This window comes from Scyliorhinus torazame, chromosome X (genome assembly GCF_047496885.1).
Source record: "Scyliorhinus torazame isolate Kashiwa2021f chromosome X, sScyTor2.1, whole genome shotgun sequence".
NCBI lineage: Eukaryota > Metazoa > Chordata > Chondrichthyes > Carcharhiniformes > Scyliorhinidae > Scyliorhinus > Scyliorhinus torazame.
In genome coordinates, this window is record NC_092738.1 from 40,405,975 (window position 1) to 40,431,966 (window position 25,992).

A 25,992-nucleotide genomic window follows, 5' to 3' on the forward strand; every position below is an offset into this window, starting at 1 on the left:
AGGCGCAGTCCTCCCCAGATGAGGGGGATGGGGGCAATGGTCAGGGCAGACGGGCTAGACACGGGCGGGTGGCTGTCCACCGTTACCAGCTGGCCCAGCGGGCACGGGACAGACTGATAGACGCCCGCTTCACTGACTAGATGGGCGTGGGAATCGGGTAGTATGGCCACAGACCGCACACCATGGCAACAGCCGACCACCCCCACCCCCCACCCATCCACCCACCCAGCACCCTCACCCCCCTCCCCAACCCACCCGCATGCACACCCCCCCCCCCCCCCCCCCCCCCCCATTGCCGATCCACCTGCGGCACAACGGGCCGGGCTCTCTCAGTTGCGGGTGGACGCGTGTCTATCGCAGGCCATGGAGGATGATGACAACCCGCCCTGCGATGAGCTCCTGGCTCTACATCGTTGGACTATGTCTGACCCATGGCCACAGTACCACCATCCACCCGGACCATCCCTGCATGCGGCTGTGACACTGCAGCGCACGGTCCCGTCCTCTGCCCGGGGGATGTTGATGGCGGCCCAGGGGGAAGGGGGCAGACTCACCTGGGGCTGAGGTAAGACCACCCCTCACACACACACACTTGCGCTCAACGTACATGACACCCCCGCACACTTTGGACAGAGCACAAAGGCAGCTTCGGTAGGTGTAACATTGACTTTAATAACCAAAGGAGTTCATGCACGTGCCCTAGCCCCTAAAACTCATCTGTGCCCTGCACCCGTGCCAACTTACTCAGTGTCTAATTGTTTGGCCTTAGGGGCCTTTGACGACGTCTACGTGGTTCCCCAGACGGTACAGCAGAACTGGAGGTGGACTCCTGTGATTCCTGCCCGTGCTGGTATCGACAGGGGTCTGCAGGTTTGCAGCCATGGAGCCCAGGGGGTTGGCAAACCCTGTCTGTGACAGTGCGACGCCGGCTCGCACATGGCCACTGGCGCCGATGCCCTCCGCGATGGCCTGCAGAGACTGGGCCATGGCCTGCAGAGACTGGGCCATGGCCTGCAGAGACTGGGCTATGGCGTTGAGCGCCTCTGCCATCTGGCGCTGGCACTGGGTCATGGCCTCCTGTGAGAGGGCAGCCATTTCCTGGGCCACAGACGCCGCCTGCACGGAAAGCCCCAGGCCTCGCAAACCGTTCCCCATGTCTGACACCGTCGCACCCATTGCCTCCACCGCGGACGCCACCCGTGTGGTGTCAGCCTGGGTGGCACGCATGACCGGCACCACTCCCAGCTCCTGGACGCGGGTGGACTCCTCCACCTGCGACCGCAGCCGCCGCAAGCCGCCCGTCACCCTCTTCGCTCGTCTCCGGGTCGGTGGTTGCATCGGATCTATGTGTGGGTGTGGTAACTCCAGGAACCCGGGATCCATCTGGGCGGCAGATGTTCGCTTGGGCTGGGCTGCCCTCCGACCGCCCGGTCCCTCTGCTGCTCCTACCTCCACCTGCTGTACCGGGACGGCTGTGTTGTGCGCACCAGTGAGTGTACCAGACGCCTCATCACTAAAGTGCCCAACCGAGGTGAGTGTTTCTGCGATGGTGGAGGGTGTTGGTGACAGCAGTGGCGTTGTGTCGTGCTCTTCGTCCAACTCTGAGTCCATGGCACTTTGGGGTGGGGGTTCGTCTCCACCCATCCACTCTGTGTCACTGTCCGGTATTTCGTCTTCCTGGGTAGTGCTGTCCCGGGTAGGGGTGTCCTGGGTAGTGCTGTCCCGGGTAGGGGTGTCCTGGGTAGTGCTGTCCCGGGTAGGGGGTGTCCTGGGAGGGGTGTCCTGGGTAGTGGTGTCCTGGGTAGTGGTGTCCTAGCTCGGCTGTGACGGGGGCCTGTGGCTGCCCCTCTCGTCGCACCCGCACGAGACGGGGCCGTCGTCTCCCTGTTGCTCCAGGTCTCTCCGTCCCCAGTGGTCTCCAAGGGACATCCTGCGGGCGTCGCATGCTGGAGGGTCCGGGTCTCTCCGTCTCCCATGGCCTCCGAGGGGCATCCTGCGGGCGTCGCATGCTGGAGGGTCCGGGTCTCTCTGTCTCCCGTGGCCTCCGAGGGGCATCCTGCGGGCGGTCTGCATCTGCGGGGATGGGTGCCTGGACGTTTGGTCCTGCGATACACAATGAAGCATGCATGGTTAGACATCAGGTGATATGGGGGAGAGGGATATAGGGGAGGGGGGATATGGGGACGGGCTGTCGGTGGCTCACTAGCTAGTACGCCCCCGACCTCTGCATCAGCAACCTCCCGGTCCTCAGGTCCGCCAGCCAGTTCCAGGGCCCTTTCCTCGTGTACGGTCAGTGGCCTCTCATCAGCGGGCCCTCCTCCAGTCCTCACATGCTCCCTATTGTTGTGTGCGCGCTTCTCCTGTGGTGGGGGGGGGCAGGGGTAAAAGGCAACACTATTAGGCAGGTATATGAATGCACGCCATCGGTTGCGCGTGCATTGCAGAGGTTAAGGTTAGGGCTGGATTCACTTGGGGATATGGGGGAGGGGGGATATGGGGGAGGGGGGGATATGGGGGAGGGGGGATATGGGGGAGGGGGGGATATGGGGGAGGGGGGGATATGGGGGAGGGGGGGGATGTGGGGGAGGGGGGATATGGGGGAGGGGGGGATATGGGGGAGGGGGGATATGGGGGAGGGGGGGATATGGGGGAGGGGGGGATATGGGGGAGGGGGGGGATATGGGGGAGGGGGGGATATGGGGGAGGGGGGGGATATGGGGGAGGGGGGGAATATGTGGGAGGGGGGATATGGGAGAGGGGGGATATGGGGGAGGGGGGATATGGGGGAGGGGGGATATGGGGAGGGGGGATATGGGAGGCTCACCCTGCCTGCTCTGACGAGGTCGTTCACCTTCTTGTGGCACTGGGTGCCTGTCCGTGGTGTTAGGGCCACAGCGGTGACGGCCTCTGCCACTTCCCTCCACAGACGCCGGCTGTGGTGTGGAGCAACTCTGCGGCCGTGCCCGGGATACAGGCCGTCCCTCCTCTGCTCCACCGCGTCCAGGAGCGCCTCCACATCGCGTGACTCGAACCTCGGGGCTGAGCGACGGCCAGCCATCCGGTCGGGTGTTCCGGTCGGGTGGGGGGGAGCAGCGCGGCCTTATGAGCCGTCACGCCGTGCGGCGCGCATGACACTGCACGGCGTGAACCACGTGAGCAAGCGCGGATCCCGTTACGTCGCTGCTAGCCCATTTCGGGCCGGAGACTTTGCGGCGTTTGGGGCGGCGTGATGAAGGTCGGATTTGCGCCGTTTTTGGCGCCGGGCGGCGGACTTTGCACCGATAACGGAGAATTTCGCCCCATGAAACTATCATCAGTTGTTTGTAATTATCTTAGCCCCTTAACAAACCTTGATGTTTCTCCCCAGCGTGTTAGACAAGTGTTAATGGCATCTGGTGATAAGAATAAGAAGGTGGGGGGGAAAGCATTTTTTTAACAGGTTGCATAGACAAGTTGCTCATGCAAAAATAAAAATCCCACTCAAGGATGCAGGTGTTGTCAGTGAAGAACGGAAAAAGTCGAATGAAAGTGTTGAGGGGGAAATGTGAGATGGGTTTCTCCAGACTCCCAGTGTTTCTCCGCAGTACGCCATTCGCTGGCGGTGAGATTCTCTGCTCCCGCCACTGCCAATGGGAATTCACATTGAAGCGACCCCACGCTGCCGGGAGACTCACGGGCAGGGGTGCACTGCCGACGGGAAGAAAGAATCCCACCACCAGCGAACGGCCGGAAAATTCCGGTCAGGCTTTCATCAACGCTGACATTTTGCAGAAAACATGGCGAGCGATTGGATGAGGCATGTGGGCTGTGAACGTAATCTTGAAGATCTTTTTGGTTCTTTTGACCAGATATTCATGAGAGTCGAGATTAATTGCCACAAAAGCCATGTTGCTGCACAGTGATACTTTTCAGAGAGCTGAGTTTCTGAAACTGCACAAAGAGTCAAAAGAGGAAGATTTGTAAACTACGGAAACTAAACAGACGTGTCCATGGCCAGCATGATTCTTCCAGGGTGTGGGGTGATGCGACCATCAATTCACTCGAAGACACGTGGAGAAGTAACCGTGGTTTTAATCAGCTTAGAACTGAGCCTGCCTGTGACCGGTACAACACTGAAGGTGGCCCCGCAGGTCGGCAGCTCTTATACTTCCTGTAAAGGGGGTGGAGCCATGGGGGGAGCCCGTACATGTCCCAACATATCCCCCGTGAGTGAAGCCACACAATGGCCCAAAGGTAGAGCCCACAGGGTTAATGACATAACACAGTGCACTGGTGAATTATCAGTAATTATACATTCACCACATGGGTGTTTTTCAATAGGCTCTGTCTTGCTGAACATCTGTTGTGTTTCACCAAAAGCAGATCCTGCAATGTTGCACTGGCAATATAAAGGAAATGTCTCGGGCATCTTTATGATGCATGTTGATGATTTCTAATGGGGTGAGACTGAAGAATTTGAGAAATGTGTTATGAATAATAAAAGAGTATAAATTAAAATTAGGAGTCAGGGATGTCGGGCTTTTAAATATGTTGGTTTAGGTATAAGCAGAATGCAATATGACCTCCAGAAACGGCTGGAGGCACAGGACACTGCAAAGGCTCTGGGCCCTGACAATATCCCAGCAATAGTACTGAAGACTTGTGCTCCAGAACATGCTGCACCCCTAGACAAGCTGTTCCAGTGCAGCTACAACACTGGCATCTACCCGGCAATGTGGACAATTGCCCAGGTGTGTCCTGTACACAAGAAACAGGACAAATCCACCCCAGCCAATTACCGTCCTGTCAGTCTACTCTCCATCATCAGCAAAGTGATGGAAGGAGTCATCAACAGTGCTATCAAGCGGCACTTACTCAGCAATAACCTGCTCATGGATTGGGCATGCTAAATTGCTCCTTAGTGTCCAAAATGTTAGGAGTGGATACTGGGTTAAGGGGATAGGGTGGAGGGGTGGGCTTAAGTAGGGTGCTCTTTCCAAGGGCCAGTGCAGACTCGATGGGCCAAATGGCCTCCTTCTGCTCTGTAAATTCTATGATTCAAAATTCACTGCCTCCACCACCAATGCACAGTGGCAGCCGTGTGCACCCTCTACAGCTCACCAAGGCTCCTTCAACAGCACCTTCCAAATCCATGACCTCTACCATCTAGAAGGACAAGAGCAGCAGATACCTGGGAACCCCACCACCTGGAGGTTCCCCTCCAAGTCACTCACCACCCTGACTTGGAAATATATCGCCGTTCCTTCACTGTCGCTGGGGCAACATCCTGGAACTCCCTCCCTAACAGCACAGTGGGTGTACCTACACCACATGGACTGCAGCGGTTCAAGAAAGCGGCTCACCACCACCTTCTCAAGGGCAATTAGGGATGGGCAATAAATGCTGGCCTGTGCGGCACAATGGTTAGCACTGCTGCCTACGGCGCTGAGGACCCGGATTCAAATCCCGGGTCATTGTCCGTGTGGAGTTTGCACATTCTCCCCGTGTTTGTGTGGATTTCGCCTCCACAACCCAAAGATGTGCCGGGTAGGTGGATTGGCCACGCTAAATTGCCGCTTAACAGGAAAAAAATAATTGGGTACTCTAAATTTATTTTAAAAATGCTGACCTAGCCAGCGACGCCCACATCCCATGGAAGAATTTAACAACAAACCTCTTGAATAATTTTAAATCAACAGTTCTATTTCGAGGGTGTTACGAGGTTTATCATACTAGACGATCTCAGAAAGATTGAAGATCATGGGCGCGATTCTCCACTCCCGCGCCGGTTGGGAGAATCGCCTGGGCCGCCAACATTTCCCACGACGCCGGTCCGACGCCCTCCCGCGATTCTCCCAAGCGGCGGGAACGGCCCTGTCGAGTTCCGCGGGCCGCAGGCCGGAGAATCGCCGGAGACACCCAAAATGGCGATTCTCCGGCACCCCCGCTATTCTCAGGCCCGGATGGGCCGAGCGGCCAGGCCAAAACGGCGGGTTCCCCCCGCGCCGTCCACACCTGGTCACTGCAGTCGTGGGCGGTGTGTGAACGCTGGGGGGGCGAGGGGGGATCCTGCACTGGGCTTTACCTGGAATGTGGGGTGGCCCGCGATCGGGGCGCACCGATCGTCGGGCCGTCCTCTCTGAAGGAGGACCTCCTTCCTTCCGCGGCCCCGCAAGATCCGTCCCCCATCTTCTTGCGGGGCGGACTTAGAGAGGACGGCAACCACGCATGCGTGGATGACGCCCGTTATTCGGCGCCGGCCGCGTCATCTATGCGGCGCCGCCTTTACGCGGCGACAAGGCCGGGCGCGGGTAGATGACGCGGCCCTGATCCTGGCCCATTGTCAGGGCCTGAATCGGTCGGGACCGGGGCCGTTTCGCGCCGTCGTGAACCTCGACGGCGTTCACGACGGCGCGGCCACTTCGGCGCGGGGGTGGAGAATCCCGCCCCTGGTGAGGGATTTGCAAGAAATCAGTCAGCTTAAATGTAAACCGAGCAATACTCAATACTGAGTCGAACTGCAATAAATTATAGGAAGACATGAATACATTTGCAGAATGGGTAAATAATTGGCAATTGGTGTTAACACAGATAAATATGAGGTTGCACATTTTTGTCAAGAAGATTAAGATCACTTTTTAGCTGGAATGTGTGGGTCTGGGTGGGGTCGTGGAACAAAGGAATCTTTGAGTAGAAATACATCAATCATGAAAAGTTGTGCTGCAGGTTATCAAGGCCAAAATAACCAAACACGTATCCAGATGGATAGAATTGTGAAGTCGGGAAGCCATGTTGAACCTGTTTTGAACCTCGGTTGGAGCACTGTGTACAGTTCCTGTCACCATATTATAAAAAGATAATAATAATCTTTATTGTCACAAGCAGGCTTACATTAACACTGCAATGAAGTTACTGTGAAAATCACCTAGTCGCCACATTCCGGCGCCTGTTCGGGTCTTAACTGGAAAAAAATAATTGGGTTCTCTAAATTTATTTTAAAAACTTCTGACTTAGCCAGCGACGCCCACATCCCACCCAGAGGGAACCCACGCAGACACAGGGAGAACGTGCAGACTCCACACGTGACCCAAGCCAGGAATCGAACCTGGGACCCAGGAGCTGGAGAGGGTGAAGAGAGCGTTGACAAGGATGATCCCAGAAATGTGGGGGTTTACAAATCAAGAAAGGATTGGCCGGCTGGATCTATTTTCTCTTGGAAAAGTAAGACTGAGGGTCTTTCAGCGATCGAGTAATTGAATCGCTCGATCAGCTGACTGAGCACTCCAAATAGTAAGATGCTAGTTTTGATGTACTGGTACTGGTGACAAGGGAGTCTAAAAATCCGATTAAAAATGAGTTTAATTGTTTGTATAGCAATGTACACAATAAAGCATGGGGAGACGGAGGCTATTGTGCATTGGAAGGAACCAGACATGTTGGTTGGGACTGTCCATCCTGCCATGTCTCTTGGCAGTGGGAGGCAGCGCGCTGTATGCTGGTGGTAGGATTCCCCGTTCCTGTCAATGGGAATTGCCGCCGGGAATCCTGCGGGCAAGGGACCAGAGAATTCCCCGCCACTGAACGGCCGAAGAATTCCGCCCCTTAAATCGTGATTACTCGAGGGGAGTGACGGGAGTGATCTCGAAGGTGGTGAAGGCCCGGGTCAAACCAGCCTGGGGGTTAGCTTTATTTGGAGTTGTGGATGAGCCGGGAGTGCAGGAGGCGAAAGAGGCCGATGTCGTGGCCTTTGCGTCCCTAGTAGCCCGGCGCAGGATCCTACTCATGTGGAAGGAGGCGAAACCCCCCGGACTGGAGGCCTGGGTAAATGATATGGCGGGGTTCATAAAACTGGAGCAGATTAAGTTTGCGCTGAGAGGATCGGCTCAAGGGTTCACCAGACGGTGGCAACCGTTCCTCGACTACCTAGCGGAACGTTAGAGGGAAGATAGATGACCAGCAGCAGCAACCCAGGGTGGGGGGGGGGGGGAAAGTTTCATTTTATGTTATTTGGTTAGTTTACCATGTAAGTTAGTTACTCTTTATTAGATTGTAGTTATCATGTTACTTGTACTGTTAACTTTTCTTTTTGTTTGATGTGTAAGGGGAAAAAATTGTGAATGAAAAACTTCAATAAAATATATTTTAAAAAATAAATTTAAAAAATCGTGATTACTGAGCCATGACTGAAAAATCAGGACTGGGGATTAAACAGTGCAGAATATAATATATTTTGAAAAGAATAGAGAGGCTAAATTTCATAGAATTTACAGTGCAGAAGGAGGCCATTCGGCCCATTAGGTCTGCACCGGCTCTTGGAAAGAGCACCCTACCCAAGGTCAACACCTCCACCCTATCCCCATAACCCAGTAACCCCACTCAACACTAAGGGCAATTTTGGACACTAAGGGCAATTTATCATGGCCAATCCACCTAACCCGCACATCTTTGGACTGTGGGAGGAAACCGGAGCACCCGGAGGAAACCCACGCAGACACGGGGAGGATGTGCAGACTCCGCACAGTCAGTGACCCAAGCCGGAATCGAACCTGGGACCCTGGAGCTGTGAAGCAATTGTGCTAACCACAAGGCTACCGTGCTGCCCCTAAAGGGGGAGGTGTATTAGCTGTACTTATTCAGGATGGGAGCAGTAAACATGGACATAGCCAACAACAAGACAAGAATAGACTCCATAGAGATAGAAATAAAAGTTAATAAAGGATCAATCACACTCCTAGCTGCCGTCTACAGAGCAAACAGTAGTGGAAGGTGAGTGGAGGAAGAAATGCGCAGATAAATTAGGGAATCAAAAAAAAACATGGGACAGAAGTTTCCCCTTCCCTGCTGCTAGGTTTGTAGGTTGCAAAATGTTCTTTGAGGGGGATGAGTGGGGGGTTCCACAAGACATGGGGTTTAATTGTACTACATTTCAAGGAGCTGGTTACTGTCAGCTGTGAAGGGGGGGGGGGGGTGCAAAGTGGGGTGTTTGGTTGAGGTTACTGGCGGGAGGGGGGTTGTTTTTTTCTTTGTTATGTTGTGTGGTTAAAATGTGAAAATATCAAAAACCTGAATAAAAATATTTTTTAACAAAAAAGGTTTGTAGATCGGGGATGAGCGTAAAATTTCTTGGATACACTCCTGCAGTGTTACACTGGGACAAGCGGGGCCTAAGCTGGCCTGCCCCATCCTTGTCCCAATTGAGGCCCTCGAGTTTCCCATCCAGCCACAATTTTTAGTATTTTTGGGAGGATTTCTGGGGAGAGGGAAAGCCCGAAAATAAACCGTGGCCTTGGACGTGATAGTGCTGGGGGTGTGAATAATAATGATCGGGGGTTTTCACCTGTCCTGATATTCATTGGCTAGAAGAGATAGGTAAAGGGGATAAAGGAATCAAATTCCTTTCTATAAAAGCTCAGGAGACGCGAGAAGGTAAATCAAAATGGTGGTTTATTTTCAGTCAAAAGAAAAGGCCTCATGCGGCATTCAACACCTAGGTCCCAGCCGGGACTACCGATTATGCCGATCCCAATCCGGGCCGGCTTTTAAGAGGTGATTCTATGAGCCAAAGCTGATGGGCCTCCGCCCATTAGTGGGGGAAGCTTGTATTCCACAAGTCGCACAGGGAGATCAATCAGGCCATCCCCGTGGATCTCGTGAGGGTAATTACATTTTCTAACCGAATATATCAAAATCCCAGCAGAGGAAGATATTCTAAGGTATCTGGTATGGGAGAATGAAGTGAAACACACAAGAGAAGTAAGAACAGGGGAATATTTAGGCAATAGTGACCATAATATAATACGCTTCAAAATTATGATAAGATTCGGACATAAGTAGGACGGAAACCAAATAAATAGATTGGACAAAAGCTGCTGGGGAAAATAAAATGGTGAATTACCGTGGCTCGTAGAACAATGATGGGAAAACATTCAAAAATGTTTTGTGGCAGTGGAGCAGCTTGCTGTTGGTAGCCGATGGGATCTTGCACTCCCGCCATAATCCAGGGCGTTTTGTGTAGCTCACCCATCCCGCTGCCAGGGAACCTGCCGCGGGGGAGGTGCCATTGGCGGGAGGAAAGATCCCGCCAGTGGCAAGGGTCGTAAATCTCTGCCCATTCTGTTGGACTTCTATCTTTATTAATAACCACAAGATGTGAGTGTGTTCCGTGTATTGGATAAATGTCCACACAACCAGTATATTAGTGCAATTATAAGTTTATTATTAAACATAGGATTGGTTCTATACTTAATAACGTACATGCTACTACACATTAGACTATAGCTAACAGTTTAAACAACCTTTACTTTTTTTTAAATTTAGAGTACCGAATGGTTTTTTCCAATTAAGGGGCAATTTAGCGTGGCCAATCCACCTCCCCTGCACATCTTTGGATTGTGGGGATGAAACCCACGCAGACACGGGGAGAATGTACAAACTCCACACGGACAGTGACCCAGAGCCGGGATCGAACCTGGGACCTCAGCGCCGTGAGGCAGCAGTGCTAACCACTGCGCCACCGTGCTGCCCCTAAACAACCTTTACTTGATTTCCAAGTGACCGGCTCTGTGCAGGTTAGATAAGGCCTTTATCTGTTTCCCCACGTGTGACGGCTGGAAGTTGTCAGGTGCGTCTCGGCTGCGGCTCGTCGTTCAGGTAGCGATCACAGGTCCTTGAACTTGGCTGGTCGATTTGCTGCAGTTGGTCGGAGCAGAGGCCGGTCCTAAAAGAGACAGAATGTTGGTTGCACAGTTCCTCTTATCCTCCGATCTTTCGCGCTTTTTTGGGCGGTCCCAGGTAGGGGTTCAATGGATCGATAGGATTTCAATCACCCTGATCGATTCTGGCCAATTATGGGCAGGTACCTTGATAGCTGGGCAGGTCCTGGTTGTTATTGTACAAGGCATGTAGGCACCCCCAAATAAGGTGAATAGGTGCCCCTGAGTCTGCTACTAATGTTATGTGTCAATCTGAGTCCCATTGTCCTGGGGAGATCTGTGAGTGACCTTTAGCAGGTCTGGGTTGCTGTTTGTCAACACACACAAGCTGTGTCTTGTCTGTGTCCCAAGCTGACCACAATTCCCACCATCCTTTGCAGGCAGCCATTTTAGATGGCCACACCATAAAGAAACAGTTAAGGGTTAGGAAAGAGGACATAGACAGCAAGAGAAAGGCAGGATAAAAGAGAATGGAAAGAGATTTGGAGCAAAGTCAGTAAGGCAACATGAAACTCTGAAATTAAATTATCGATGAGCATAAAACAAAATAGTAAAACATTTTACAGGCAAATCAATAAAAGAGGGTTGTGTGTGATGGGAAGAGAACCATTAAGGAATAGACAGGATAATAGCACAGGTATCGAGAGATTTCAGAAATATTAAATAATTATTTTGGTTTGGGATTTAGCCGGGAGATAGAACAGCTGGAAAATTAGATGGATAAGGTGAGTAATGAGATAAATACATTTGAAATGGAAAAATAAACTCGAGGATAAATCCCCGGTTCGGATGGGTTACGTCCACATAACATAGTTTAGGAAAGAGATTGCAGAAGCTTTGCTATTCGTATTTAATAATTTAGCAGTGTCAGATAACCGATGTCTTTCCTCTATTTTGTCATGATATTCAAACACACACATCATGATAGACAGACCAACAGACCAATTAGCACACATAACACGACAGCCAATCACAGACAAGGACAGAGACAGTATAAGACAAGAAACACGACACCTGGTGGTCAGTCCATCTAGAGACCAGGACAAGGACAGGACCTGATTAACAAGACACTCACACTGTCACCACGTGCTGAGTACCAAGACAGAACTGTAAATAACAAGTTGGAATAAAACTGCGTTGTACCAATCGCAACCGTGTTGGTTCATCTGTACCTCAGAGCACCCAACACCACATATTTAAGAAAGGGGACAAAATGGGGCGGGATTCTCTGGGGCCCCAGTCGCGAGTTCCTTGGCGTGCCATTCGCTGATGGCAGGGTTCTATCTTCCCGCTGCTTTTTGGTTGTAACCACCCCACGCCACTGGGAAACCCGCAGAGGGGGAGCGCTGCCGGCGGGAAAATTGATTCGCAATGTTCGGACAATTCGGACCAATTTGTCCTGTGAACTATGGACCAGTCAACTTCACGTCAGTGGGAGGAATAATAATGGATGCTTAATGAAGGCGAGACTGGGACCAGATTTGCTGTTCTTGTCGATTAGTAGTGGTGAGACTATGCCAAAAAACGTTAAGAAATCCATTGATAAAAAGAGGCAGCTAGATTCAGTGAGAGTGGAGCCATCATTTCAGCATTGCAGCCTGCTCCTCGGGAGATCTCGAGACTTTGCGTACTCTGGAGTTTTCTCGGAGGTGGTGAAAACGATGGCTGCCGACGGTATCATAGTGATTGACCCAAGGGCCTAGTGTGTCGACCCAGAATCTGTGTCCTCATGGGGCAGAGTTGAAAAGCACCATTAAGAGGTACGGAGAGAATCCTGAATATTGAACATGCTGCTTCCTCGGCGGAGCGAGAATTCAATCCTTGGAAAACCACTGAGGGGCATGGCGGAGGTCATGGAGGACTTGTGAAGAGAGGTCAGAGAAAAAATCTCCGAATGATCGTGCTGCCGGAAGGTGTGGCAAGTAAGTTCTTTTGAAGACTGGCTGCCACATTTTCTCAAGCTGGACGTGACGGCTGGGAGTTTCAATTAGGATGGTTTTCATCACAGGCCCTTAATCATTCACTTCCACAACCTTAAAGACTGTCAGTAGGTCTTGGGGACAGTGTGGCGAGGTGGGTTCTTGGCTCCATGAGGGAGCGAGGATTTCTTTGTTACAGGACCTCACAGCAATGATGAAGTTCGAAGGCAACACAAGGCGATTGGAGTAAATTCTGCTTCATCCGGCGACCCTCAAAATTATATCCAACAACTCCACATCAAGTCATTCGATAATCCAGCGACTGTTTTGGCTTTTGTTCAATCCGTGAAGGAATTCTGTCGGGAAGAATTCCATGATCCAAAGCTGACATAGGCTGATTACGGAATGCATCCCCATGGAATTTTTCGCTTCCATTCTCCACTCTAAATCCGATGCATTTTGTCAAGCATGAATCCCTGATCTTAAATTCATAGGCCTTGGCTGATCCTTTGCTGGGTTTTCCAGAAGTGAATTGACTCCAGTTTAGCTGACTTCAATCCATCTCCAGTTTGTTCCGATGTTTTCCTTGCGTTTATGCTGCCAGTAACTCTTGTTCTGTCTGTGCCCATTTTGCACAAATGGGGGGAAAATCCTGAGGGGCGGGATTCTCAGACCTCCAGCCACGTGTTTCTTGGGGCGTGCCGCTCGCTGACAGCGGGAATCTATCTTCCTGACGCTTGCCAATGGGATTTCTCATTGTAACCATCTCATGCCGCCAGTAAACCTGTGGGCGGGGGTACGCGCCTGGCTCGAAAAGTGAATCACAGTGAGTGGAGAATTTCGGCCAATATTTAAAAAAAATAAAACCTGCTTTGAACCGTGGTTCGAGCACACTTGGAGCACTGTGTACAGTTCTGGTCTCCATGTTATTAAAGGATATCAAGGCACTGGAGGGGGTGCAAAGAACATTGACAAGGATGATCCCAGTAATGTGGGGGTTTACCTGTCAGGAAAGGGTGGACAGGCCAGGTCTTTACTCTCCGGGAGAAGGAAGACTGAGGGGTGACCTCACAGAGGTGTTTAAAATTCGGAAAGGTTTTTGATGGAGTGGATCCAGAGAGAATGGTTGGAATTCTCTTGCAGTTCATTGGTGGCAGAATTCCCTGTTCCCACCGGCAGCGCACCCCCTTCCCATGGGTCTCTCGGCAGAGTGGAGTGGCTTCAATGGGAAATCCCATTGACAAGCGGCGGGAATAGAGAATCCCGTCATCAGCAAACGGCGCACTCAAATTCGCCATCCTCGGTAGTGGGGCGAACTCGCAACGGAGAATCCCGGCCAATATTTCCTCTTGTGGGAAAGAGGATCACGGTAGGTGGTGGCGCAATGGTATTGTCACTGGGCTAGTAATCCCAGAGACCCAGGGTCATGGTGACATTTGAATTCAGTCCAAATCTGGAATTAAAACTCTTAGCGATGAGCGTGAAACAATTACTGATTGTTATAAAAACCCACCTGGTTCATTGATGCACTTTAGGGAAGGAAATCTGCCGTCCTTACCCGGTCTGGTCTACATGTGACTCCAGACCCCACAGCAATCTGCGGCAGATATTGTCGATGATGGGGTTACTGGGTTACAGGGATAGGGTGGAGGTGTGGGCTTAAGTACGGTGCTCTTTCCAAGGGCTGGTGCAGACTTGATGGGCCGAATGGCCTCCTTCTGCACGGTAAATTCTAGGATTCTATGAATGATAATTGTTTGGAACGTGAGAGTGAGAAAAGGTTCTGGAATGACCTTGCTGATTTGAAACAAATGTAAATCCAGAAAGCAAATCATCAACTCTCTGATTGCGTGTACAAAGAAATTGTTGGTGGTTCTAGAGAAGGGTGTGTCTTGCGAAATAACGCTTTGTACACAACGTGAAGGCCTTTTATTTAATTTGTTTTGGAGCTTTGGTTGTATATCTTATCTAAATTACAATTACAGAGAGAGGAATGGGTCCGTCAATTGCATATTAATTGTGCCCAATTGGATGCAGGAGCGGGCATAAACTGGGATTCATTGAGTCCCTAATAAGTAGACAAACATTAAAACTTATAGTTTTGGGGATTGGAGGTGCATGCTTGTAATGCATAACTCTGTCACTAAATATATAAGTGCATAAAGTTTGGCTCCAGTTCTTTCCTTCACCAACTGGCTTTCTGGAATGGAACACCATTATCTCAGTTAGGATATGTTGACTTTTGAGTGCAGTGGAGGAGCACCTAAACAATGCCGAGGAGTTGAAATACCGGTCCTTCCTGATTCAGTTGTGTGGTAGAACATGCTTGAGAGGCTTCCTGCTGTTTCCAGAATGCTTTATTTTGTGTCTTGCGTCATTTGGGGCATTGATGTCGGCAAGGATGATGATAGGGGGGTCCCTGAAGCGCTGATGCTGCCGCTGGTGGTCAGGGTGGACCTCTTTGCCATCATTTGAGATCCGTGCCCCGATCTCTGTGAAGCTGGGTTTTCAGGTGTGTTTCGGCCCAGTCTCTCTTGATGCTGGTGCAAACCCCCCCCCCCCCCCAAATTCTTAAGTGTGGGTGGATTACGATCTGGGTCGCGCCGATTCACCCGGTGGGAATAGCACCGCGTATCCCGCCAGAGACCACACTTAGAAATATTAAAAATCAAATCTAAAATTGCAAAACAATTGTTGACTGCAGGCTTCAGGCCTACAATGGCCATAAATGCTGGCCTGGCTAGCGACACATCCCACAAATGAATAATAAAAAAGATTTACTTTCGCAGAGAGGTAAACAGCGACACAGTCTGGTTGGGCCAAATGATCTGTTTTTTGTAAATTCTACAGATTTCTACACCTGACAGGATTGTGGGCAAGAAGCTCCAGCCCTCAAAATGGCAGCTGCGCGGTGATTGCGAGACAGTAAGCTGGGCAGGTCATCCACTGTTATAACCCGGACGAGATCTATGGGGTTGCAGTATCAGTCTCCCCGTGATTCACATGTGATGGGAGAGGCCTTCTAAACAGCTCGATTATTTCTGAGGTGATTGTTCATTTCCGTTTATCTTTTCCCCTCTGTAGGCGACTCACAAGAAATGACTGCAATTGTGAAGGTGAGGAGACTTTATTGAGCAGCTTCGTCGGTCAAGACGCTGTCACTCAGTTGGAGTTGGTCTTTGATGCAGCAAAACGCCATGAGGTGACCCAACGGAGAGAAAAGGAATATCAGCATTTTCTACAAAGGTACCGTTTGACCCATTCAAATGCAGCTTCAAAAATTATTCCGCTCTCGGATGGCGTGCAAAATCTTCCCCGTTATTAGTCAAAAATGTCATGTGTGAAATACGGGTTTAGGCTGGTTGACACGTACATTTTAAAAGTCAGCTTGATCTTTTTTTCAAGTAACTAATAATGCTTTCGTGACAGGAAGCCAGTGTCAAGTGGGGTACCACAGGGATCTGTGCTGGGTCTCCTATTGGTCGTTATTTATATAAATGACTTGATGACTACGTGGGGGGTGGGATCAGTAAGTATGCGGATGACACAAAGATTGGGCGGGTGGTTAACAGTGAGGTGGAGTGTCCCGGGTTACAGGGAGATATAGCCGGGATGGTCAAATGGGCAGATAAGTGGCTGATGGAATTTAACCCTGGAAAGTGTTTTGGAAGGAGGGATGTGACAAGGAAGTACTCAGTGAACGGCCTGACACTGGGAAGTTCCGAGGAACAAAGGGACCTTGGTGTGTTTGTCCAGAGATCGCTGAACGCAGAGGGCAGGTTAATAGGGAGGTGAAAAAGGCATATGGGACACTTGCCCTTATCAATCGAGGCATAGATTACAAAAGCAGGGAGGTTGTGTTGGAGTCGTTTAGAACTTTGGTGAGGCCACAGCTGGAGCACTGTGTGCAATTCTGGTCGCCACATTATAGGAAGGATGTGAGTGCACTGGAGGGGGTGCAGAGGAGATTCACCAGGATGGTGCCTGGGGTGGAACATTTTAAGTTATTTTTAAAATAAATTTAGAGTATCAATTACTATTTTTCCAATTAAGGGGCAATTTAGCGTGGCCAATCCACCTACCCGGCACATCTTTGGGTTGTGGGGGTGAAACCCATGCAAACACGGGGAGAATGTGCAAACTCCACACGGACAGTGACCCAGAGCCGGGATCGAACCTGGGACCTCGGCGCCCTGAGGCTGCAGTGCTATCCACTGTGCCACCGTGCTGCCCGGAACATTTCAGTTATGAAGAGAGGGTGGATAGGCTTGGGCTGTTTTCTCTGGAGCAGAGAAGATGAGGGGCGACCTGATCGAGGTGGACAGGGTTATGAGGGGCATGGACAGAGGGGATAGGGAGCAGCTGTTCCTCTTAGTTGAAGGGTCAGTTACGAGGGGGACACAAGTTCAAGGTGAGGGGTGGGAGGATTGGGGGGATTTGAGGAAACCCTTTTTCCCCAGAGTGTGGTGAGGGTCTGGGACGCACGGCCTGGGAGGGGGGAGAGGCGGGTCGCCTCACATCCTTTAAAAAGTACCTGGATGGGCTCTTGGCCCGTCACAGCATTCCAGGCTATGGGACGAGTGCCGGCCAATGGGATTAGGTGGGCAGGTCGGGTGTTTTCCATGTGTCGGTGCAGACTCGATGGGCCGAAGGGTCTCTTCTGTACTGTGTGATTCTGTGATTCTGTGAACATGTTCCCGATAGTAAGTAGGAAACTGTTGCCTTTATTCTATGAGGCTATTTTACGAATGGAACAATATTCTGGTCTGAGAATGATGCCAACCAAGACTTGTCTCTTCTGAGTGTTAATCCTTTAGTTTTACTGCCTTTGGACGGGATCTTCGGGTCCCGGCAAAGGTGACCCCCCCCCCCATGGCAGGATTCCCCAGCGGCGGGGCGGGTGAGCCGTACAAAACACCATCGGCCTCGGCGGGTCTGAAAGATCCCACGAGTGACCAATGGTGAGCTGAGGGCTTGTGGTGATTCTGAACAAGTGCAATGAAATCCGCAAATGAAGTGTTCCCTGGTTTCCGTGTGTCGCTAAATTCCTCATTAGCACCGCACTCACACACTCCGGAGAAGTGAACGCTTTTTAACCTCGTCTGCAATCCCATTCGCCAAGAAAATGTGTCCCGACCTTTCCACACACAAAGTTCAATCCTCGAGCTCCTCCACAAACACACTGATTGTCCCGAACATCGTCCTGGTGCTGCTAACATGTCGTCTGCTGGTAAACACACAAAACCCGCAGGTTAGAGCTCTTGACCTCCGCTCGCATTGCAAACTAGCTACTCACTGGAAACAAACTTTGTGGCGCCACATTGTACCTCGAATCGTTCTCGTCATGTTCACTCCTCATCGCCAAAAAGACGTGGTAAGTTGACCACAAAAAGGTAGTCGAATGTGTTGTGAAAATTCAATCTTCTTTACTTTATAAAAATATCTGAATAACAGTATTGCGTGGATTTAGAAACTAGCGCCAGCTATGCACAACTATACCCTCGTGATAATTCGAAAACCAGTGCTAGCACACGTTACCAATCTCGCCACTTGTGCATACTCACACTTGCCAAAGACATCCCGATGTATAGATTCAAATAGGAAGTTGCTTACTAGAACACTCTGTAAGACTTTCTTTCATTACTTTTCTCTTTTTTTTGCTGCTCCTCCAGGACCAGGTCTTCTGCAGACACCTTGCTTATTGCCAAAGCGAATTCTCCCTTGGAGTACCCAATTCAAGGTGTTGAAGTTCGACCTATGAAGACCATCTTAATACCAGGTCAGAAAAAGCCACGGAAAAGCTTACGTTTATATTGCGTCTTTGACGGGACGTCATAGAGAGCTGAAGTAATTTTTGTATGGACTGTGTAACCACTGTTAGTTCTGCCCCCGTTTACTTTCTTTATAAAGGACAGTCTTACACACACACACTTAGGCTTTTAATCTCAACCACAAACATTTTCATTAACAGATAAAAACACTCTTAATTCCTAATGAAAGAGCTGTAAACTAGTGTTTTAGGACTTGAAGCAATGACTTTTAATAAAAAGCCTCCACGAAAACCACAGGCAAAAACGTTTCTACCCAAACCTGAACTCAAGCCCCCTCAGGATTTAATTGCTACCCATAAACTATCCCGAAACTTCAGCCCCAATATCCCTTGGGTCTACCTACTTACAACTCCACACCTGGGGCGGGATTCTCCGCAATCAGCACGATGTCCGCCGACCGGCGCCCAAAACGGCGCAAATCAGTCCGGCACCGCGCCGCCCCAAAGGTGCGGAATCCTCCGCATCTTGAGGGGCCGAGCCCTCACCTTGAGGGGCTAGCCCCGCGCCGGACTGATTTCCGCCCCGCCAGATGGCACAGAAATGACTTTGCCGTGCGGCACATGCGCGGGAGCGTCAGCGGCCGCTCACGGCATCCCCGTGCATGCGCAGTGAAGGGGGTCTCTTCCGCCTCCGCCATAGTGGAGACCATGGCGAAGGCGGAAGGAAAAGAGTGCCCCCACGGCACAGGCCCGCCCGCGGATCGGTGGGCCCCAATCGCGGGCCAGGCCACTGTGAGGGCACCCCCCGGGGCCAGATCGCCCCGCGCCCCCCCCAGGACCCCGGAGCCCGCCCGCGCCGCCTTGTCCCGCCGGTAAGAGAGGTGGTTTGATTCTCGCCGGCGGGACAGGCTTTCTAGCAGCGGGACTTCGGCCCATCGCGGGCCGGAGAATCGCCGGGGGGGGGGGGGGGGGGCCCGCCAACCGGCGCGGCGCGATTCCCACCCCCACCGGATATCCGGTGCCGGACAATTCGGCAACCAGCGGGGGCGGGATTCACGCCAGCCCCCGGCGATTCTCCGACCCGGCGGGGGGGTCAGGGAATCCCGCCCATGGTTCTGGTTGGGGTTGTAGGCCGTGAATCAGGTTGACCGTTCCTGGCCCTCCTTCATAAATGCAACATAAGACACAGCTGGCTTGGCCTTTTTAATCACAAAACTTTATGTAAGATATCAACGCATATTCCGGAGACATCGGCCGGAATTCCAGCGAATCGGCCAGCGAACGGCGTGCCACTGAGAAACACACAGTTGGAGGCCTGGAGAATCTCGCCAACCCTGTTTGGATGGTCAATGTTTAGCATCTTTTAATCTCTTTTTGTCTGGCTCTCGCCTTAGTCCAGACAAACCCATTAACTGCAACGCTACCCTCATCCAAGTGTGATGTCGCTTTCTCCCAAATTGATATGCGAGTGATAAACGCCCATTTCTCCTTAGCTGTTGTCGATATTTGTTTGTGTAATGGATGTTGTTGAGGGCCATTGGCTCTGATGGGCTCCCAGTTCCTTTCGATTGTCTGATGGCCACTGTTTTGTCTTTGAGAGGGCAATGTCCCATTGTCTTGGTTTCGGTATCGACATCTTTTGAAGATTAGCCCCTTGAGATTTGGCCTGTTTGCAGTGTTTATGTCCATTAAACTTATACTTAATAAAAGTGCAGATGGGGGAGATTCCGCTCTTATAAATGGCATGTTGTGGACGAGTGAATCTGAAGCCAGCCTGCACCTCAAAACAGGTTTATTTTGAAGACAGCAAAGTAAAGTCACAGACTCTCCCAGTTCTTCCGACACCCAGAGTGAACTGGTTTATATACCTTTGCAATGATTCCTTAATCCGTCCCCAATTGAGGGAAGCTGTGCTTTATTACTAAACTTAAAGCTTGCAGCCTATCGCAGCACAGACTCAATTAATAATCACTGCTGTAATGAAACAACAAATGCCTTTATGACAAGGCCACAAACATTGTCCTATCATGGGTTCAGATGCTACATAAGCTCGCTACTTGCAGTTAAGTATAAAAAAGCTAATCTCTTTTTTTTGTTTTGTTAAACTGTCCCTTCTATGATCACTGTGGATAAGCATTGCTGAGAAAAGAAACAGGCTATCAAAGCTTTTCATGTTGCACTCATCAGGATAGCTCGCAAGAAATTACCAACTGTACCGGGGAAACAACAATTTAAACTACATGAGGAGTGCTGACTAGTTAAGCTTTGATAGCATGTCGCTTCTTCTCAGCAATATTCAGGTCTTAATTTCACCGGACGTACAGCAGGTTGACCTGGGTAAATGAGATTTCTCCCGTTTCGCACATGAAGTTCAGGAGCAGCTCCCGAGGGAATTCCATCCACGGCCTTACAGAGCTGTGTGAAATAAAGGAATTCTGCTTTTGGTCCTAAATTTCTCAAGGGGCAATTCGGTTTGTGTAACACATTCTGGCCTTATCCCTGAAAGAATACATTTTGAACAATCTTTTGTTAAGATCCCAGGTCAGACCCCAACGTTTGTTCGGATATCAGACAAGAACCCCAATCGCTTTTTTTAAAATTTGTAAAACTCTGAGGAAAGGATACTTCACTCCAGGGGTGATTCCACTGACCAATGGGTATCTTTTATATTAAACAAACTTTATTATTAATACAGGATTAAACTACATTAATATCACAGAAAATAGCTTTTCAATTAACAGTTAAACAATTCTTAAAATAAAAGGAAACCCTTTTTACTACTAACTTATACCTTCTCTCTTTCCAATTAAGCAAAGCCCATTACAGGTCAAAAGTCACTTGTAAATAAAGTTAGCAAACACACGGTTGCTTGCTGTACACTTGAATAGAGAAAGAATGCTTGAAGAGAGAGAGAAACCCTTTCAGGAAATAGGCTGCAGATCCTTCTGTCTGTGTCACGCTACTGCTTAACCTGGAGAGTATATAATTTGGCAAAAACTTGGCAAAAACTGCAGCTCAGCTTAAAACTCCTAGCAGACTCCCAAACCTATATCAAAGTGCAAAACTACAGACAGACCTGGCTCCTCCCATTGATTACATCATCTTTATTCCACTGATAACCCATGATCTGTTTACCTAATTCTAACCACAATGGACAGGATTCTCCAGCCTTTGCTGGCGGCAAAGGTTCTCTGGTCCCGACAGCAATGCACCCCTGCCCGTGGGTTTCTCGGCAGCATGGGGTGGCTTCAATGGCAATTCTCATTGACAGTGGCGGGAATAGAGAATCCCGCCGCCAGCGAACGGTGCGCTGCTGAGAAACACGTGGCTGGAGGACCGAAGAATCCAGCTCCATGTCTCAAATTATCTACTCTCCAGGTAATCTCCAGCAATCATAACAAAATACCATTCAGCCCCTCTTTAGAAGCAAATAAGTGGTTGGAATGAATGATGATCTCACCTTTACGGCATCTTAATTGCACATTTTGCAGACACGCCACCTGCATCTGGGTTAAACCAGGGATTAAAAAATATATATATTACTGCAACATACATGTATGACCTCTCCTGTTCTGATATGAAGATCTCCAATCTTTCAAGCCTTTCCCTGCACATGTATTTTCCCCGGATTAGGCAGCATCCTCGGAAATCTGTGCTGTATCCTCTCGATTGCCTCAAAAACCTTCCTCCAGTTTGGGGCCCCAAACGATGCTCCAACTGGCTGACTAGGATTTGCCATTACATCTTGCCTTTTGTATTCTATGGGGTTATTTTAGTGGGAAGGTGAAAACAACTGGCACGAACCAACTGTTGTGCACCTGAGAAATCTAGTTTGAATGTCTGGCTTTAGCAATTTCGGTCTGAATCATTGATTGCCGTAAGTTGAACTTGCCTGGAGGAGCTGAACAGACACCCACAATTGTGACCCCTGATGAGATATCGGTCAGAATTCTCCAGCCGTTGGGATTCCCTGTTCTCGTCGGCAGTGACCCCCTCCCGTGGGTTTCCTGGGCATGTGGGGTTGCTTCAATGGGAAATCCAAGGAGCTAGGAGACCGGAATATCCACGCCATCATTTTTGGGGACCAGGGTGTGTGTGGGCCTCTGCCCAATGCGTGGCTGGCATAGAGTGGGCAGTGTAGACCAGGGGGCCGACTGACAGGGTGCGAGGTTCTTGGACATGGCACTGGAGGTCAATAGATCATAACACCATAAGACATAGGAGCGGAAGTAAGGCCATTCGGCCCATCGAGTCCACTCCACCATTCAATCATGGCTGATTTCAACTCCATTTACCCTCTCTCTCTCCATAGCCCTTAATTCCTCGAGAAATCAAGAATTTATCAACTTCTGTCTTAAAGACACTCAACGTCCCGGCCTCCACCGCCCTCTGTGGCAATGAATTCCACAGACCCACCACTCTCTGGCTGAAGAAATCCTGATGGAGAGAGAGGCCAGAGGAGGTCAGTTGTCCTATGTTCACAGGGAGGAAAAGGGGCCCTCCCATTTCCCCTGCAGAGCAAGTCCTGCCCACGAACAAGATGTCCGCGATCGAACACTCCCTTCATCACGATGGGTCCTACAAGGTGATATTCCACGCTTTTCTGGTGAAGCTCGTAAATGGGGAGATGCTTCGGAAATCAGAAACACAAAGGGACTTGGGAGTCCTTGTTCACGATTCTCTTAAGGTTAAAGTGCAGGTTCAGTCAGCAGTTAAGAAGGCAAATGCAATGTTAGCATTCATGTCGAGAGGGCTAGAATACAAGACCAGGGATGTACTTCTGAGGCTGTATAAAGCTCTGGTCAGACACCATTTGGAATATTGTGAGCAGTTTTGGGCCCCATATCGAAGGAAGGATGTGCTGGCCTTGGAAAGGGTCCGGAGGAGTGTTGTGTTATGGGATAACACAGGCTGCAACTGGATGCAGCTTTAACCAAAAGATACTCCAGACCTTGAAGTTAGTTCAATCTGATTTATTGAACCAGTAGGAAAGTTAGCACAGTTCTCTATGAGTTCGACTCTCTGCTAACCTAAGTGTGGTTACTCTGTCTGACTGAACCAGACTAGCTCTTAGCCACATGCTGGAGGTGTGATATTGTACCTACACCCTGACTCACTCTGTAGATGTTCATCAGTAGAAGGAGGCGGAGTGTGAGTGCCTCGTGCCTTTTATAGTGAGAAATCACCCCTGAGTGTCCTGTCTGCTCATTGGTCATGTCCTGTTCTCTGTGTTCATTAGCTGCCTGTCTGTATATCATTATCTGCATGTCTGTATATCATGACATCTCCCCCTTTTTTTTATGTATTGTTGGCACATGGGAACGTACTTACATGTGGTGGCATATATTAACATGTTTACAAGTGGTGGCATATGTGAATGTATTTACATGTGAAGACAGCTGTCTAATGTGAGAAAACAGAACATAGCAAACAGAACAAATGTTCATAAGTCCGGTCTCTGTGGCTTGCGTCTGATCCTTGTCGCCCGCCGGAGAGGTGGTGGTGGGGACGACGGTGCCTTGACAGGCGGGATGGAAGCCTGACTGGTGGCCTCGTAGTTCGAGGTATCAGGAGGTGGCAAATCAACAGATGGAAACGGAGAAGAAAGCGGTTGCGGGCAGGCAACTTTGCGCAGTGCCCGTCTGTTTTGTCGCACAACAGAACCATCAGCCATACGTACAACATACGAGCAGGGCGCAGCCTGTCGAACAACGACAGCTGGAGCAGACCAGCCACCATCCGGTATCTTGATCCTGACAGTGTCTGCCGGGGATAACACGGGCAAATCGGTGGCATGGACATCATAGCCCTGCTTTTGCTGGTTTCGGAGCTGCTGCACCTTCTGCAGCACCGGGAGGTGATCCAGGTGGGCAAGTGTATGGCTGGAAGTGTCGTCCGCAGGTCCCTGTTCATCAGGAGTTGAGCCGGCGACATGCCAGTGGACAGTGGGGTCGCCCTGTACGCAAGCAGCGCGAGGTAGATGTCAGAAGCAGAATCCGCGGCCTTGCAGATGAGCTGTTTCACAATGTGCCCCCCTTTTCAACCATCCCATTGGACTGCGGATAGTGTGGGCTGAAAGTGACATGTTTGAAATGGTATGCCTTGGCAAACACAGACCACTCGTGGCTGCTGAAGCACGGGCCATTGTCACTCATGACAGTGAGTGGGATACCATGCCTGGAGAACGTCTCCTTACAGGCCTTGATGACAGTCCGAGATGTGAGGTCTGAGAGCTTCACGACTTCAGGGTAATTGGAGAAATAGTCAATAATCAACACGTAGTCACGACCATTCACACGAAAGAGGTCGATGCCAACCTTGGACCATGGAGAGGTCTCAATTTCATGCTGCTGGAGCGTCTCCTTACTCTGCGCTGGCTGGAAGCGTTGACAGGTCGCACAGTTGAGGACCATGTTCGCGATGTCCTGGCTGATCCCGGGCCAGTAGACAGCCTGCCTGGCTCTGCGTCTGCACTTCTCAACGCCCAGGTGTCCCTCATGGATTTGGCGGACACCAAGCTCTGGAGACTGAGCGGAATGACAACCCGGTCCAGCTTGAGGAGGATACCATCAATCACCATCAGGTCGTCCTTTACATTGTAAAATTGAGGGCACTGCCCTTTCTGCCAGCCATTGGCGAGGTGGTGCATGACACGCTGCAAGAGGGGGTCTTTGGCTGTCTCCTCGCGGATACGAACCACCTTCTCATCAGACGTCGGGAGGGTGCTAGCACACAGCTGCACCTGTGACTCAATCTGCCGGATGATTTCCAGCGGTTCTCTAGGCAATGTGATGGAGCGGGACAATGCATCAGCGATGAGCTCCTTGCCAGGCGTGTACACGAAGTCAAAGTCGTACCTTCTGAGTTTCAGGAGGATGCGCTGCAACCGAGGCGTCATGTCGCTCAGGTCCTTGTGGATAATGTGGACCAGGGGCCTATGATCCTTCTCGACAGTGAATGTCGGCAGGCCGTAGACATAGTCGTGAAACTTGAGAATGCCAGTGAGAAGACCCAGGCATTCCTTCTCTATTTGCGCATTCCTTGTTTCGGTGGGCGTCATGGCCCTCGATGCGTAGGCTACTGGTGCCCAGGATGAAGTGTCATCGCGTTGAAGCAGCACCGCACCGATGCCATCCTGGCTCGCATCTGTTGCGATCTTAGTCTCCCTGTCTGGGTCGGAAAATGCCAAGACGGGTGCAGTGGTGAGCTTGGCTTTCAGCTCCAACCACTCTGCCTGATGGGCCGCCTTCCACTCAAAGGCAGTGGACTTTTTCACCAGGTTCCGTAGGGCCGTGGTGTGTGATTGGCCATAAATGTAAGAGAGCTGTTAAATCCTTTTATTAATCTTGTATTTGCTGATGATCCAGTTGTTGAAGTTCTATTGACAGAGCCAGGCTCAAAGCCCTGTTTCATTCTGTTCTGACTGTTTTTCCTCTCAACAGGTTTAAAGCTGCAAACTAAATCTCACCATCTATTGGAGGTAAGGTTTTTATTGTCAATCCAGCTTCAGTTCCTTAGTCAGTAGCCCTTGACATCAGCCAGATGTTAAAGGGACAGTGGTTGGTAGCGCGAAGGATTTAATTTGTCAGCTCGATGTTGAACTCCATTACCA

General features: G+C 50.5%; 2 protein-coding genes across 3 annotated transcripts in view; one reads left to right on the forward strand and one right to left on the reverse strand.

Annotated features, from left to right (window-relative positions):
- LOC140405353 (beta-1,4 N-acetylgalactosaminyltransferase 1-like) overlaps nucleotides 1-25,992 on the forward strand; it is a 192,161-nt gene that overhangs the window by 101,713 nt on the left and 64,456 nt on the right. For both annotated transcript variants that reach the window (XM_072493659.1, XM_072493660.1), the window contains 3 exons: nucleotides 15,695-15,856; nucleotides 18,283-18,389; nucleotides 25,823-25,860. In XM_072493659.1, coding sequence (XP_072349760.1) covers nucleotides 15,695-15,856; nucleotides 18,283-18,389; nucleotides 25,823-25,860 — 307 coding nt within the window. The remainder of the gene's footprint in view (nucleotides 1-15,694; nucleotides 15,857-18,282; nucleotides 18,390-25,822; nucleotides 25,861-25,992) is intronic.
- Nucleotides 10,220-25,992, reverse strand: part of LOC140405354 (solute carrier family 26 member 10-like) — a 221,125-nt gene continuing 205,352 nt past the window's right edge. The window contains 1 exon segment of the mRNA XM_072493662.1: nucleotides 10,220-10,696. The gene's annotated coding sequence lies outside the window, so the exon portion shown is untranslated.